Source organism: Salvia splendens, unplaced genomic scaffold, assembly GCF_004379255.2.
Source record: "Salvia splendens isolate huo1 unplaced genomic scaffold, SspV2 ctg943, whole genome shotgun sequence".
Classification (NCBI taxonomy): Eukaryota; Viridiplantae; Streptophyta; class Magnoliopsida; order Lamiales; family Lamiaceae; genus Salvia; species Salvia splendens.
Genome location: NW_024599631.1, coordinates 1 through 10499, shown reverse-complemented (window position 1 = coordinate 10499; position 10499 = coordinate 1). Strand labels below are relative to the sequence as shown.

At 44.7% G+C, this 10499-nt stretch overlaps 1 protein-coding gene across 1 annotated transcript; it reads left to right on the top strand.

The window, feature by feature from the left end:
* The first annotated feature begins 9407 nt into the window (after positions 1-9407).
* On the top strand, positions 9408-9923 carry LOC121791860 (uncharacterized protein K02A2.6-like). Its single transcript, XM_042189677.1, has one exon. The coding sequence runs from the start codon at positions 9408-9410 to the stop codon at positions 9921-9923; it is 516 nt and encodes a 171-aa protein (XP_042045611.1).
* Positions 9924-10499: the final 576 nt, after the last annotated feature.

Below are 10499 nucleotides of genomic sequence, written 5' to 3'. Positions count from 1 at the left end.
TCCCCTGTTACTAGGTAGTTGGCTAGATCTGCAAACCATGGCCCTTGCCCTACTTTCTCCTTGCCTTTAGTTGTTATACCCTGACCAGTGAGCTTCATTACTTCTTCCCAATTAATCTTTCTTGCTGAAAAAATCACCTCGCACAGGTGTTCCTCGAGGAATTGATCCTTCACATCCTCGCTATTCCCAACTTGCACTATTCTGCTCAAATGGTCCGCCACCTTGTTCTCGACTCCCTTCTTATCTTCGACCTCCCAATCAAATTCTTGTAGTAGAAGTACCCATCGGATCAGTCGGGGTTTTGACTCCTTTTTGGCAATGAGATATTTTACGGCCGCGTGGTCAGTATAGACAACGACCTTGGATCCTAGCAAGTACTGTCTGAACTTCCCGAAGGAATACACCACCGCCAACATCTTCTTCTCGGTGGTGTCATAATTCTGTTGGGCTTGATTAAGTGTCTTTGACGCATAGAATATCACGTACCTCTTCCCATCAATCTTCTGACCCAGTACAGCTCCCACTGCATAGTCACTGGCATCGTACATTACTTCGAAGGGGTGATCCCAGTCAGGAGCTCGGATGATTGGTGCAGATATCAACTTCTCCTTGAGGAGATTGAACGCGGCCTTACACTGCTCGTCGAAATTGAATTCTACCTCGTTATGAAGAAGTCTGGTAAGAGCTTGGGCGATCTTGGCGAAGTCCTTGATAAATCTCTGATAAAATCCGGCGTGCCCCAGATAACCTCTTATCCCCTTCTGGTCAGTAGGAAAGGGTAGCTTGGAAATGACGTAAACCTTGGCTTGATCCACTTGGATTCCTCTTTCCGACACCACGTGCCCTAAGACAATCCCCTCGGTGACCATAAAGTGACACGTTTCGAAATTCAGAACCAGACTTTTTGCTTGGCATCTCTCCAAAACTACGTCTAGATGCTGGATGCAGGAGTCGAAAGAATTCCCGTAGACTGTGAAGTCATCCATGAAGATCTCCATGCACTCTTCAATCAGATCAGAGAATATGCTCATCATGCAACGTTGGAATGTACCAGGGGCATTGCATAAGACGAAGGGCATGCGTCTGTACGCATAAGTTCTGAATGGGCAGGTAAAGGTGGTCTTATCTTGATCAACAGGGTTCACGCAGATTTGGAAGTAGCCGTTGTACCCATCTAAAAAACAGAAATACTTCCTCCCAGCCAGTCGCTCCAGCATCTGGTCGATAAAGGGTAAAGGAAAATGGTCTTTCCTGGTTGCTGCATTCAATTTGCGGTAGTCTATACACATTCGCCAACCAGTAACTAGTCTGGTGGGTACCAGCTCGTTCCTCTCGTTCTGAAAAACTTGGATCCCTGATTTCTTGGGGACCATATGAATCGGACTAAACCATTCGCTGTCGGGTACTGAATATATAATTCCCAACGACAACAACTTCAATATTTCCTTCAATATCTCCTCTCGCATGTTCGGGTTCACTTTTCTCTGTGGGTCTCGGTGTGCCTTGGCTCCCTCTTCTAGCCTGATATGATGTATGCAGACATCTGGACTTATTCCCACCAAGTCCGTAAGGCTCCATCCAATCGCCTTCTTGTTTTTTCTCAGCACGGTCAGTAGGCTCGCCTCTTGTTCTTCAGTAAGCTCGTTGTTGATGATCACGGGGAATAAATCGTCCTCCCCTAGGTAAGCATACTTCAGGGTTGCTGGTATCTTTTTCAGCTCGACTTGTGGGAGAAGTGCAGGAAAGGGGTTCTTTGTCGCATCCTCTTCTTGTTCCGATTCACCATTTGAGATATTTTCTATACTAGCTGGTAGGATAGCTCCTGCAAGTCCCGTGAACTCAGACTTCTGACAGAATTCCTTGATTGCTCCCTCGATTTCCTCGTCAGTCAGCCCTTGGCTATTCATCATGGCACACCATGCAGCTGCTTCCATGTCAGACTGTTCATACACATCTAAAGCTTGGAGCTTCTCCTGCAATAACTTGGTCTCAAGAAAATCTTGGACTAGGGGGTCAATCACATCAACATAGCATAGATTTTCTGAATCTATAGGCTTTTTCATGGCTTCATTAATATCAAAAACAAAATTTTCACCATTAAAGTCTATGCATATTGTCCCCTCAGCCATATCCACGATTGTCTTGGTTGTTCTTAAAAACGGTCTTCCTAACAATATTCCACTAGACTCCCTGGCGTCAGGTTCACTCATCTTAATTACATAGAAATCAGCAGGATAAGTAAAATCATGAACGCGCACCAATACATTTTCTAACACGCCCTCAGGATTTATGCATGACCTATCAGCCAGTTGGATCAATACCCTAGTGTTCGACAATTTTACCCCCTTCAACCGATTATAAATGGACAAAGGCATAACATTGATAGATGCTCCTAGATCACACATTGCATGCTCGATTTTGACATCTCCAATTGTTATGGGTAAAGTGAACATACCAGGGTCGGCTCTCTTGGGCGGTAGTTTCTCCTGCACAATAGGGGATGTTATTCCTTCCACCATGATTTTTCCATTCTCCTGTTCTTTTCCCACTATGAACTCCTTGGTGAACTTCCCCAATGGGGGTATCTTCACGGCTTGGAGGAATGGTATGGTCACATCCAGCTTCCCAAAGATCGATAGAAAATCCACCGGATTTTCCTTCTATTCTTGGTTACAAAACGATAGGGGAATGGTGATAAGGCTAATTTCATGCATTGGTTATATGATAAAAAATCACCATTTACAGGGTCTAACACATTGTTTAATCCAGGTGTGTGAAGGAAATTCGCTAGGTCCAGGAAGAATTGAAGGAAGTGGACTAGCAAAGGAAGAAGGCGAAAAGTGAGAAGAATCCAGGAGGAAAATGGCTAGACAGAGGGAGTCCGAAGCTGAGGGCAAAGAAGGCAATTCAGCACAAAAGTTTCCGCCGGACCCACCTCCACGTCTATATAAGAAGGAGCACGCAACACACATGAGAGGACTTTTTTTTATCACTCTTAGCTTAGCTCACACACTCACACACACTTGGGGGAAATGGAGAATTCTAGGGTAGAGTAAGGGTTTCATCACCGGAGAAAGCTGTGTAACACCGTCCTGACGAAGGGCGAAGATACAATTTGTTGTTTTCATTTCCATTCTGTCTGGATACCGTCAAGCTTCGCTGTTCGATGCTCGATTCGTTTGTTTTTGCTAATTTCGACTTTCTATCTATGCATTTTATATTATCTGTTATGATGGAGATGATTCTGAGTTTTGATGATGTTTTAATTTGAGTTTGATGTTATTTACCTTGTTGGATGCTTTTCGCACTTGATCTGGGGAGTTGGAGTTGGATTGTAGCCTGTTTACTGTTGATCGGAGTTGAATCATTAAATTTGTAGTTGAATCTGACCGGAGTTTGTCTCGGGTGGCTTGGATCCGGAGTGGATTAAGCGTCCAGTGTGGGAATCTGAAGCAGAGTGATTGATTGAGCGTGGATTTAACATTTCCTGCTTTCGTTCTTTGAGTTGTTTTCGTCTAGTAGATAGAGGATTGTTGGTTTGCTTTTGGTTGGCGTTTTTCTGACGCCCGATTCAACATGCTCTGTTTTCTTCGTTTGAAGATATGCAGGTCGCTGTCTATTAAATCCTTAGTTTGTTAATCGCAGCTTTATGTTCGTACCTTTCTGTTTTGGGAAAATGGTCCCCACAGCATGCATCGAGTCTGTCGAGCTAGATTAGGTAGCGTTTTAGCTAGATCTAGGGAGTTTATTTGATAAAGTGAAGATATGATGCCGATCCATGTTGCGCGAATGTTTTTCTGTTCCTAGATCTAGAGGTAGTTAGATTTATTTTCCCTAGTCTAGTATAATTTCCTCAACCCAAATTTGCGTGGCAGCAGCCAAACCCCTTAGTCTATCCAAATCTCCTTGCATGTTGACTTACGCCCCCATCTCTGTGGATTCGATCCTTGCTTCCCTACACTAATTCTTGGTTTCTTGGGTTGAGGGTTTTGAAATTGCAAAAAAAGTCGCGGACCCGACGACCGAGAATCGGAGGCATCCTTGAGTTCCTAGACCTCGTGATCTAGTGGATTCTCTGGATCTGCGAAGCTCGACCTAGCACAAAAGCGCATGCCGTACCGAAAAAGCAGACTTTCAAATGGCGCCGTTTCCGGGGATGGATGGCGTAGTTTGTTTATGTGTTTAGAGATTTGGCGTACATAGTTTTAATTTTCTTTTGTTTATTTTTTTTCTTTACAGTTTATGAGCAGAGGCTCTCGGTGTGGAAACTGGAGAAACTCATCTGGGTCAAGGCACGCAAAATTCAGGTGGCAGGTCAAGGAGTCAACGTCCGCCGTTACTACCAGATCTGGGTTAACAACAGTAGATCCATTTCCGTTCGAATCAGGAAGCGAAGAAGAGTGGAATTCGTCAGGGGAGGAGGATCCACGGTCGTCATCATAAACTGAACAATCAGAAGCAGAGGAAGAGGAATCTGTAATGGCAAATCCAGTGGACCCAGACCCGGAGATCGGTTCACTCATTGCGCATTTGGACGGAGAGCCTGCCCATGCCATAGTGTCAAATCAGCGCCAGAGGTCTATTGAGATTAAGACAAATGTGCTGGGCGTTTTACCTACATTCTCTGGGCGGAGGAATGAATGTCCTTACGAATTTTTGAACGAGTTTAGTAAGCTATGCAGCATCCAAAAGCGGCCTAACAATGCTACTGAGGAGGACTACCGCCTACGCGCAGTCCCATTTGCCTTAAAAGGAGAGGCCAACACATGGCTGCTGAGGCTTCCACCTGACTCGATCACCACATGGAGGGATTTCAAACTGGAATTCCTGGATTATTTCTTCCCGTCCAACAAAACAAACGCTCTCAAAAAGGAGATTCAAGAGTATAAGCAGGACTACGACGAGTCTTTGAGCCAATATTGGTCTCGGTTTAAAGGGCTACTCGATGCATGCCCTAATCATAGAATGATGGAGGCTGAAACTTTTTACTTGTTCTACGAAGGAGCCAATCCTGAGTCTAAGGACTTAATGAATTCCTCGAGTGGGGGGAATTTTACCAAGAACAAGGCAAGTGAAGCACGCGAAATTCTGGGCAGATTGATAGACGCAAAAAAGGCGTATGACAACCCGCGTGTCATCATGAGGAGAAGCTCAGCTAACGCAGTGAAGGAACATGAGGGAGAAGGGGTTGGAGACCGAATAGACCGACTGGAGAAAGAGCTTCTGAGTGCCATTGAGAAGAAAAATTCCCCAGCCCCGTCTGAGAAGGAAAAAGCGCCAGGTCAAGAGGAAAATCAACTCCAATTCTATTATGGTCCACCACCCGAAGGAGAATTCCAAGCCCATGTGAATGCGGTGGGAAATTGGAATCAAAATAACCAGAATAATCAGAATACGAGCTGGAGTCACTGGAAAATTAAAGATGCCCCATGGAGAGATAACCCCTGTTTCAGATGGACTGACAGGAACCAGCAGCCACAACTGCAGTACCCAGGTCTAGCAGAAAAAACCAGCAGACTTGGCCTAACCGGAATCAAAAAGGGCTGCAGCACAATTCTATTTGGTCAGGGAAGAATCAAGAAGGGGCCGAACAATTGGAGCTACCGTAATCAAGGGGATCAGCATAATTGGAGCAACAGAAACCAGAGTAACCAAGGAAATTCTAATGTGCCGCCGCATCAAAGGAATGCCTCAGGGAACAATCAAAATTTCCAGCAAAACTACCAAGGGAACCAAGGGTCAGGAAGTCAGTTCGGCAACAATCAGGGAGGTCAAGGGAAACCATAGTCAAAACCAGGTGGTTGGAACAAATCAGAATCAAGGTTCAAGTTCCAATCAACCCAATTACCCGGCCTTAGAGGGAATCTGGATGATATGGTACATGACCTAGTCAGTTCTCAACAACATATGCAGAAACAATATGCAGGCTAACAATGACGTGGTACATAAAATTCAAGATGCACAACAGGAGCAAAAGTCTGCCATGATGTCACAATTAGCAACCTCGCTGAATGAGATGAGGGGAAACGAGGAAGGATACCAGCTTCGGTGAAACCACCTGACTGAGCAAACATCACTCAGATCACTTTAAGGTCAGGACGTGAATATGAGGGTCCATGATGAAGGATGATGAGAGGGTGCCTTCCACGATGAACAAGAAGGATAAGAGTTTTGTTCCTGACCAAGGAAATACCGAGATAGGAAACACCAGAGTAGAAGACGACCTTCGGAAAGGCGATCTGGAGAAACCACTACCCCCGTATGGCTGAGCCATTTTTCCTAGACCCAGAGCCAGAGGTGGAGAGTGAGGAAATAAGGAGGGAAATCGGAGAACCCTCAGCTAGGGGGTCAGCAGGAACATTGAAGCGCATGAAGCCATTCCCTCATCAAGGGGAAGCTAAGAAGAAGAAAGATGACATAGAGGACTTTATGGAGATTTTTGGAAAGTTGGAGATCAATCTGCTGTTCTTGCAGGCTCTCAAGCTTCCTACCTTCAGCAATTCATCAAGAATGCTGGGAAAACCAAACCTGATGGGAAGATAGTGATTGGAGAAAATGTGTCTGATGTGATACAGAAGAAGAGAATGCCTTCAAAATGCACAGACCCAGGTATGTTCACCTTACCTATTTCCTTGGGAGACATTCGAATCAAGCATCCTATGTGTGATTTAGGAGCCTCAATAAATGTTTTACCGCTGTCGATATATAAGAAATTGATAGGGGTAAGTCTAGTGGATACGAAAGTGGTGATTCAGTTGGCTGATAGAACATGCATTTCACCCGAAGGAGTGCTGGAGAACGTGATAGTAAAAGTGCATGATTTCCTATACCCAGCTGATTTTCATGTGATAAAAATGAGTGATAATGAATCTGCGGAGTCTAGCGGAGTGCTATTAGGTAGGCCATTCTTACGCACCGCTAAGACTATAATTGATGTGTTTGATGGAACCATATGCTTGGATTATCATGGGGAGAAATACACGTTTAGTATTGATTAAGCTATGAAAAAACCGTTGGATGTTGAAAATCTCCATGTTGTAGATGTCATTAACCCCCTGGTCCAGGAATATCTTGAGACTGACTTAATGCAGGAACAGTTTTACACAATTCGGAGCTGAGCCAGTCTGTTGATAAGAGGTGGCAGGATGGTGTGAAACCCTATTAACTCGGAACCTGACAGATGAACAGATCAATGAAGCGATCATGGCATTTTGCCACCAACCGCTGTCATTCGAGTCTATGGGGTCTGTTCAGGAGAAAGGTCCAGACGAGGGATCCCAATCTGGAATGCAAGCAGGCAACAAGAAGTCTGGAGAAAAACCCCCTGCCCCAGGAAGCCATCACACCAAAGAAGGAGTTGAAGAAGCTACCCGAGTCACTGAAATACGCTTACCTTGGGGAAGATGAAACATTCCCAGTGATCATCAACTGCCACTTGACAGCGGAGCAGGAGAATGATCTGCTGGAAATAATCCGAAGGAATAAGAAAGCCATAGGATGGACACTCTCAGACCTAGTGGGAATCAGCCCAGAACTCTGCATGCATCACATTAGGTTGGAGGATGGTGCTAAGGCCCGAAGGGATCCTCAACGGAAGCTGAATCCGAATATGAGAGAAGAAGTTTTGAAGGAAGTATTAAAGCTACTATCCCTAGGAATTATCTACTCGATCCCAGAAAGTGAGTGGGTCAGCCCAGTGCACATGGTACCCAAGAAATCAGGGATACAAGTGGTAGAGAATGACAAGAATGAGTTAGTGTCTACTCGATTGGTGACTGGATGGAGAATGTGTATCGATTATAGGAAGATGAATGAAGCTACTAAAAAGGATCATTTTCCTTTGCCTTTTATTGACCAGATGTTAGAAAGGTTGGCTGGAAAACAATATTTTGCTTCTTAGACGGATATAGTGGATACTTCCAGATATATGTGGATCCGGAAGATCAGGAGAAGACTACATTCACGTGCTCTTTTGGTACGTATGCATACAGAAGGATGCCATTGGTCTATGTAATGCACCGGGAACATTCCAGCGTTGTATGATGAGCATTTTCTCAGAACCTACTGGAAGTATGCATTGAAATTTTATGGATGATTTCACGGTGTATGGAAACTCTTTCGATGCATGCTTGGCCATTTGGATATAGTATTGAGAAGGTGTCAGGAGAAAAAATTTAGTCCTAAACTTTGAAAAAATGCCATTTCATGGTACCAGAAGGGATAGTCCTCGGTCATGTAGTGTCTGGAGAGGGGGATTTAAGTGGATAAAGCCAAAGTGGATGTAATCTCGAACTACTGCCTTACCCCACGAATCAGAAGGAGGTCAGAGGATTCCTGGGTCACGCATGTTTCTACAGAAGATTTATCAAAGGACTTTGCAAAAATTGCTCAACCACTCACTCACCTATTGCATAATGATGTGGATTTCGTCTTTGACGAAGGGTGCAAACAGGCATTCCAGTTGCTAAAGGATAGACTTGTATCAGCACCCATCGTTAGAGCACCTGACTGGAACCATCCGTTTGAAGTTATGTGCGACGCAAGTGATTTTGCGGTGGGTGCAGTACTAGGTCAAAGGATCGATGGAAGAGCTCAGTGATTTTCTACGCCTCAAAAACCTTGAATCAAGCCCAGAAAAATTATGATACCACGGAGAAAGAAATGCTAGCTGTAGTGTATTCATTCGAGAAATTCTGACCTTATTTACTTGGGTCGAGGGTAATCGTCTACACTGATCATGCAACCATTAAATATCTCTTGGCCAAGAAAGAGTCCAAGCCAAGGTTGATCCGGTGGGTGCTACTACTGCAGGAATTCAATTGGGAGGTAAAAGACAAAAAGGGCACAGAGAATAGAGATGCTGATCATCTGAGCCGAATTTTTCAAGGAGAGACGGAGGAAGCTGTACCCGATGCCTTCCCCGAGGAACATCTATATTATGTGAAGGAATTTCCTAGACCGATTAGTTGGGAATCAGTATTGGCATTAACCGGTCTAGGAGAGTCCGACAAAGGGAAATGATCACTAAAACGCAGAACCATGGTTCACTGACCTGACAAATTACTTGGGTCACAGGAGAGGTGCACAAGGTACAGAGGAAGTTTCACCGGGCCCCAGAAGATGAAATGAAAAGTGAAGCAAAATATTACTTTTGGGATGATCCTTACTTATAGAAGAGTGTGCTCGGATCAAGTGATCAGACGATGCATTCCCGAATGGGAGCAAAGAGATTGTATTGAATCATTGCCACGCCTTGGCGTGTGGAGGTCACTTTGGGCCAAGGAAAACTGCGAGGAAAGTATTTGGATAGTGGTTTTTACTGGCTGACACTAACAAAGATGCCTTTGAGTATTGTCAAGTGTTGTGATAGGTGCCAATAGACAGGGGGAATTTCAAGGAGGGACGAGATGCCCCAGGTCCCGGTGATTGTCTGCGAAATCTTCGACGTATGGGGGATGGACTTCATGGGACGATTTCCATCATCCTACGGGAACACATATATACTGGTCCCAGTGGACTATGTGTCTAAATGGATAGAAGCCAAGGCTACCACGACATGTGAATCGAAGGAGGTAGCGAAGTTTCTGAAAGCCAATATCTTCAACAGATACGGAGTTCCCCGAGCCATCATCTCGGACCAGGGAACGCATTTTTGTAATCGCACCATCGAGGCTCTGATGAGGAAATATGGTGTGCACCATAGGGTATCTACCCCCTACCACCCTCAGTCTAACGACCAAGCTAAAATTTCTAATCGAGAGATCAAGGCAATACTGGAAAAGACAGTTAATCCCTCGAGGAAGGACTGGAGTAAGAGGCTCGGTGATGCATTATGGCCTATAGAACTGCTTTCAGGACTCCTATCGGAATGTCGCCTTATAGACTGGTATTCGGCAAAATGTGCCACCTGCCCGTGGGTATAGAACACAAGGCATATTGGGCGGTCAAGGAAATGAGTATGAAGCCTTCGGCTTGCGAAGAGGAAAGGAAGTTACTGTTACAAGAGCTGGAGGAACTAAGGCTGGAGTCTTATGAGTCTGCTATGTGGTATAAGGAAAGGACAAAGTTATGGCATGACAAGAATCTCCGAGTCAAGGAACTCCAAGTGGGACAGAAGGTGCTCCTTTTCCAGTCCCGGCTCAAGCTGATGCCAGGAAAGCTAAAATCCAAATGGATAGGTCCATACACCATCATCGGTCTCGACACGAATGGAGCAGTGGAAATCCAGGGAGCACACCAAACTCTGTTCCTTTCCTCGTCAATGGACATCGGGTAAAAGTCTATAGGGATAATTCGGAATTGCATGTAGTGGAGGAAGTGACACTACAAACATCCGTAATTATTGCCTAATTGTTCAAGCAAATGAGTATTCTCGATGAGTCCTAGGTCAGGAAGAAGAGGAATAAAATTTATCTGCACACTGACCTAGGGAATCTTGAGAGTACCCATATGCGAATGAAAATACTTTATTGCTTTAGAAAATTTAAAACCCAAACAAA

Bases quoted from the DNA above. Each gene is read 5' to 3' on its own strand.
- LOC121791860 (XM_042189677.1), top strand. From the start codon at position 9,408: ATGCCCCAGGTCCCGGTGATTGTCTGCGAAATCTTCGACGTATGGGGG.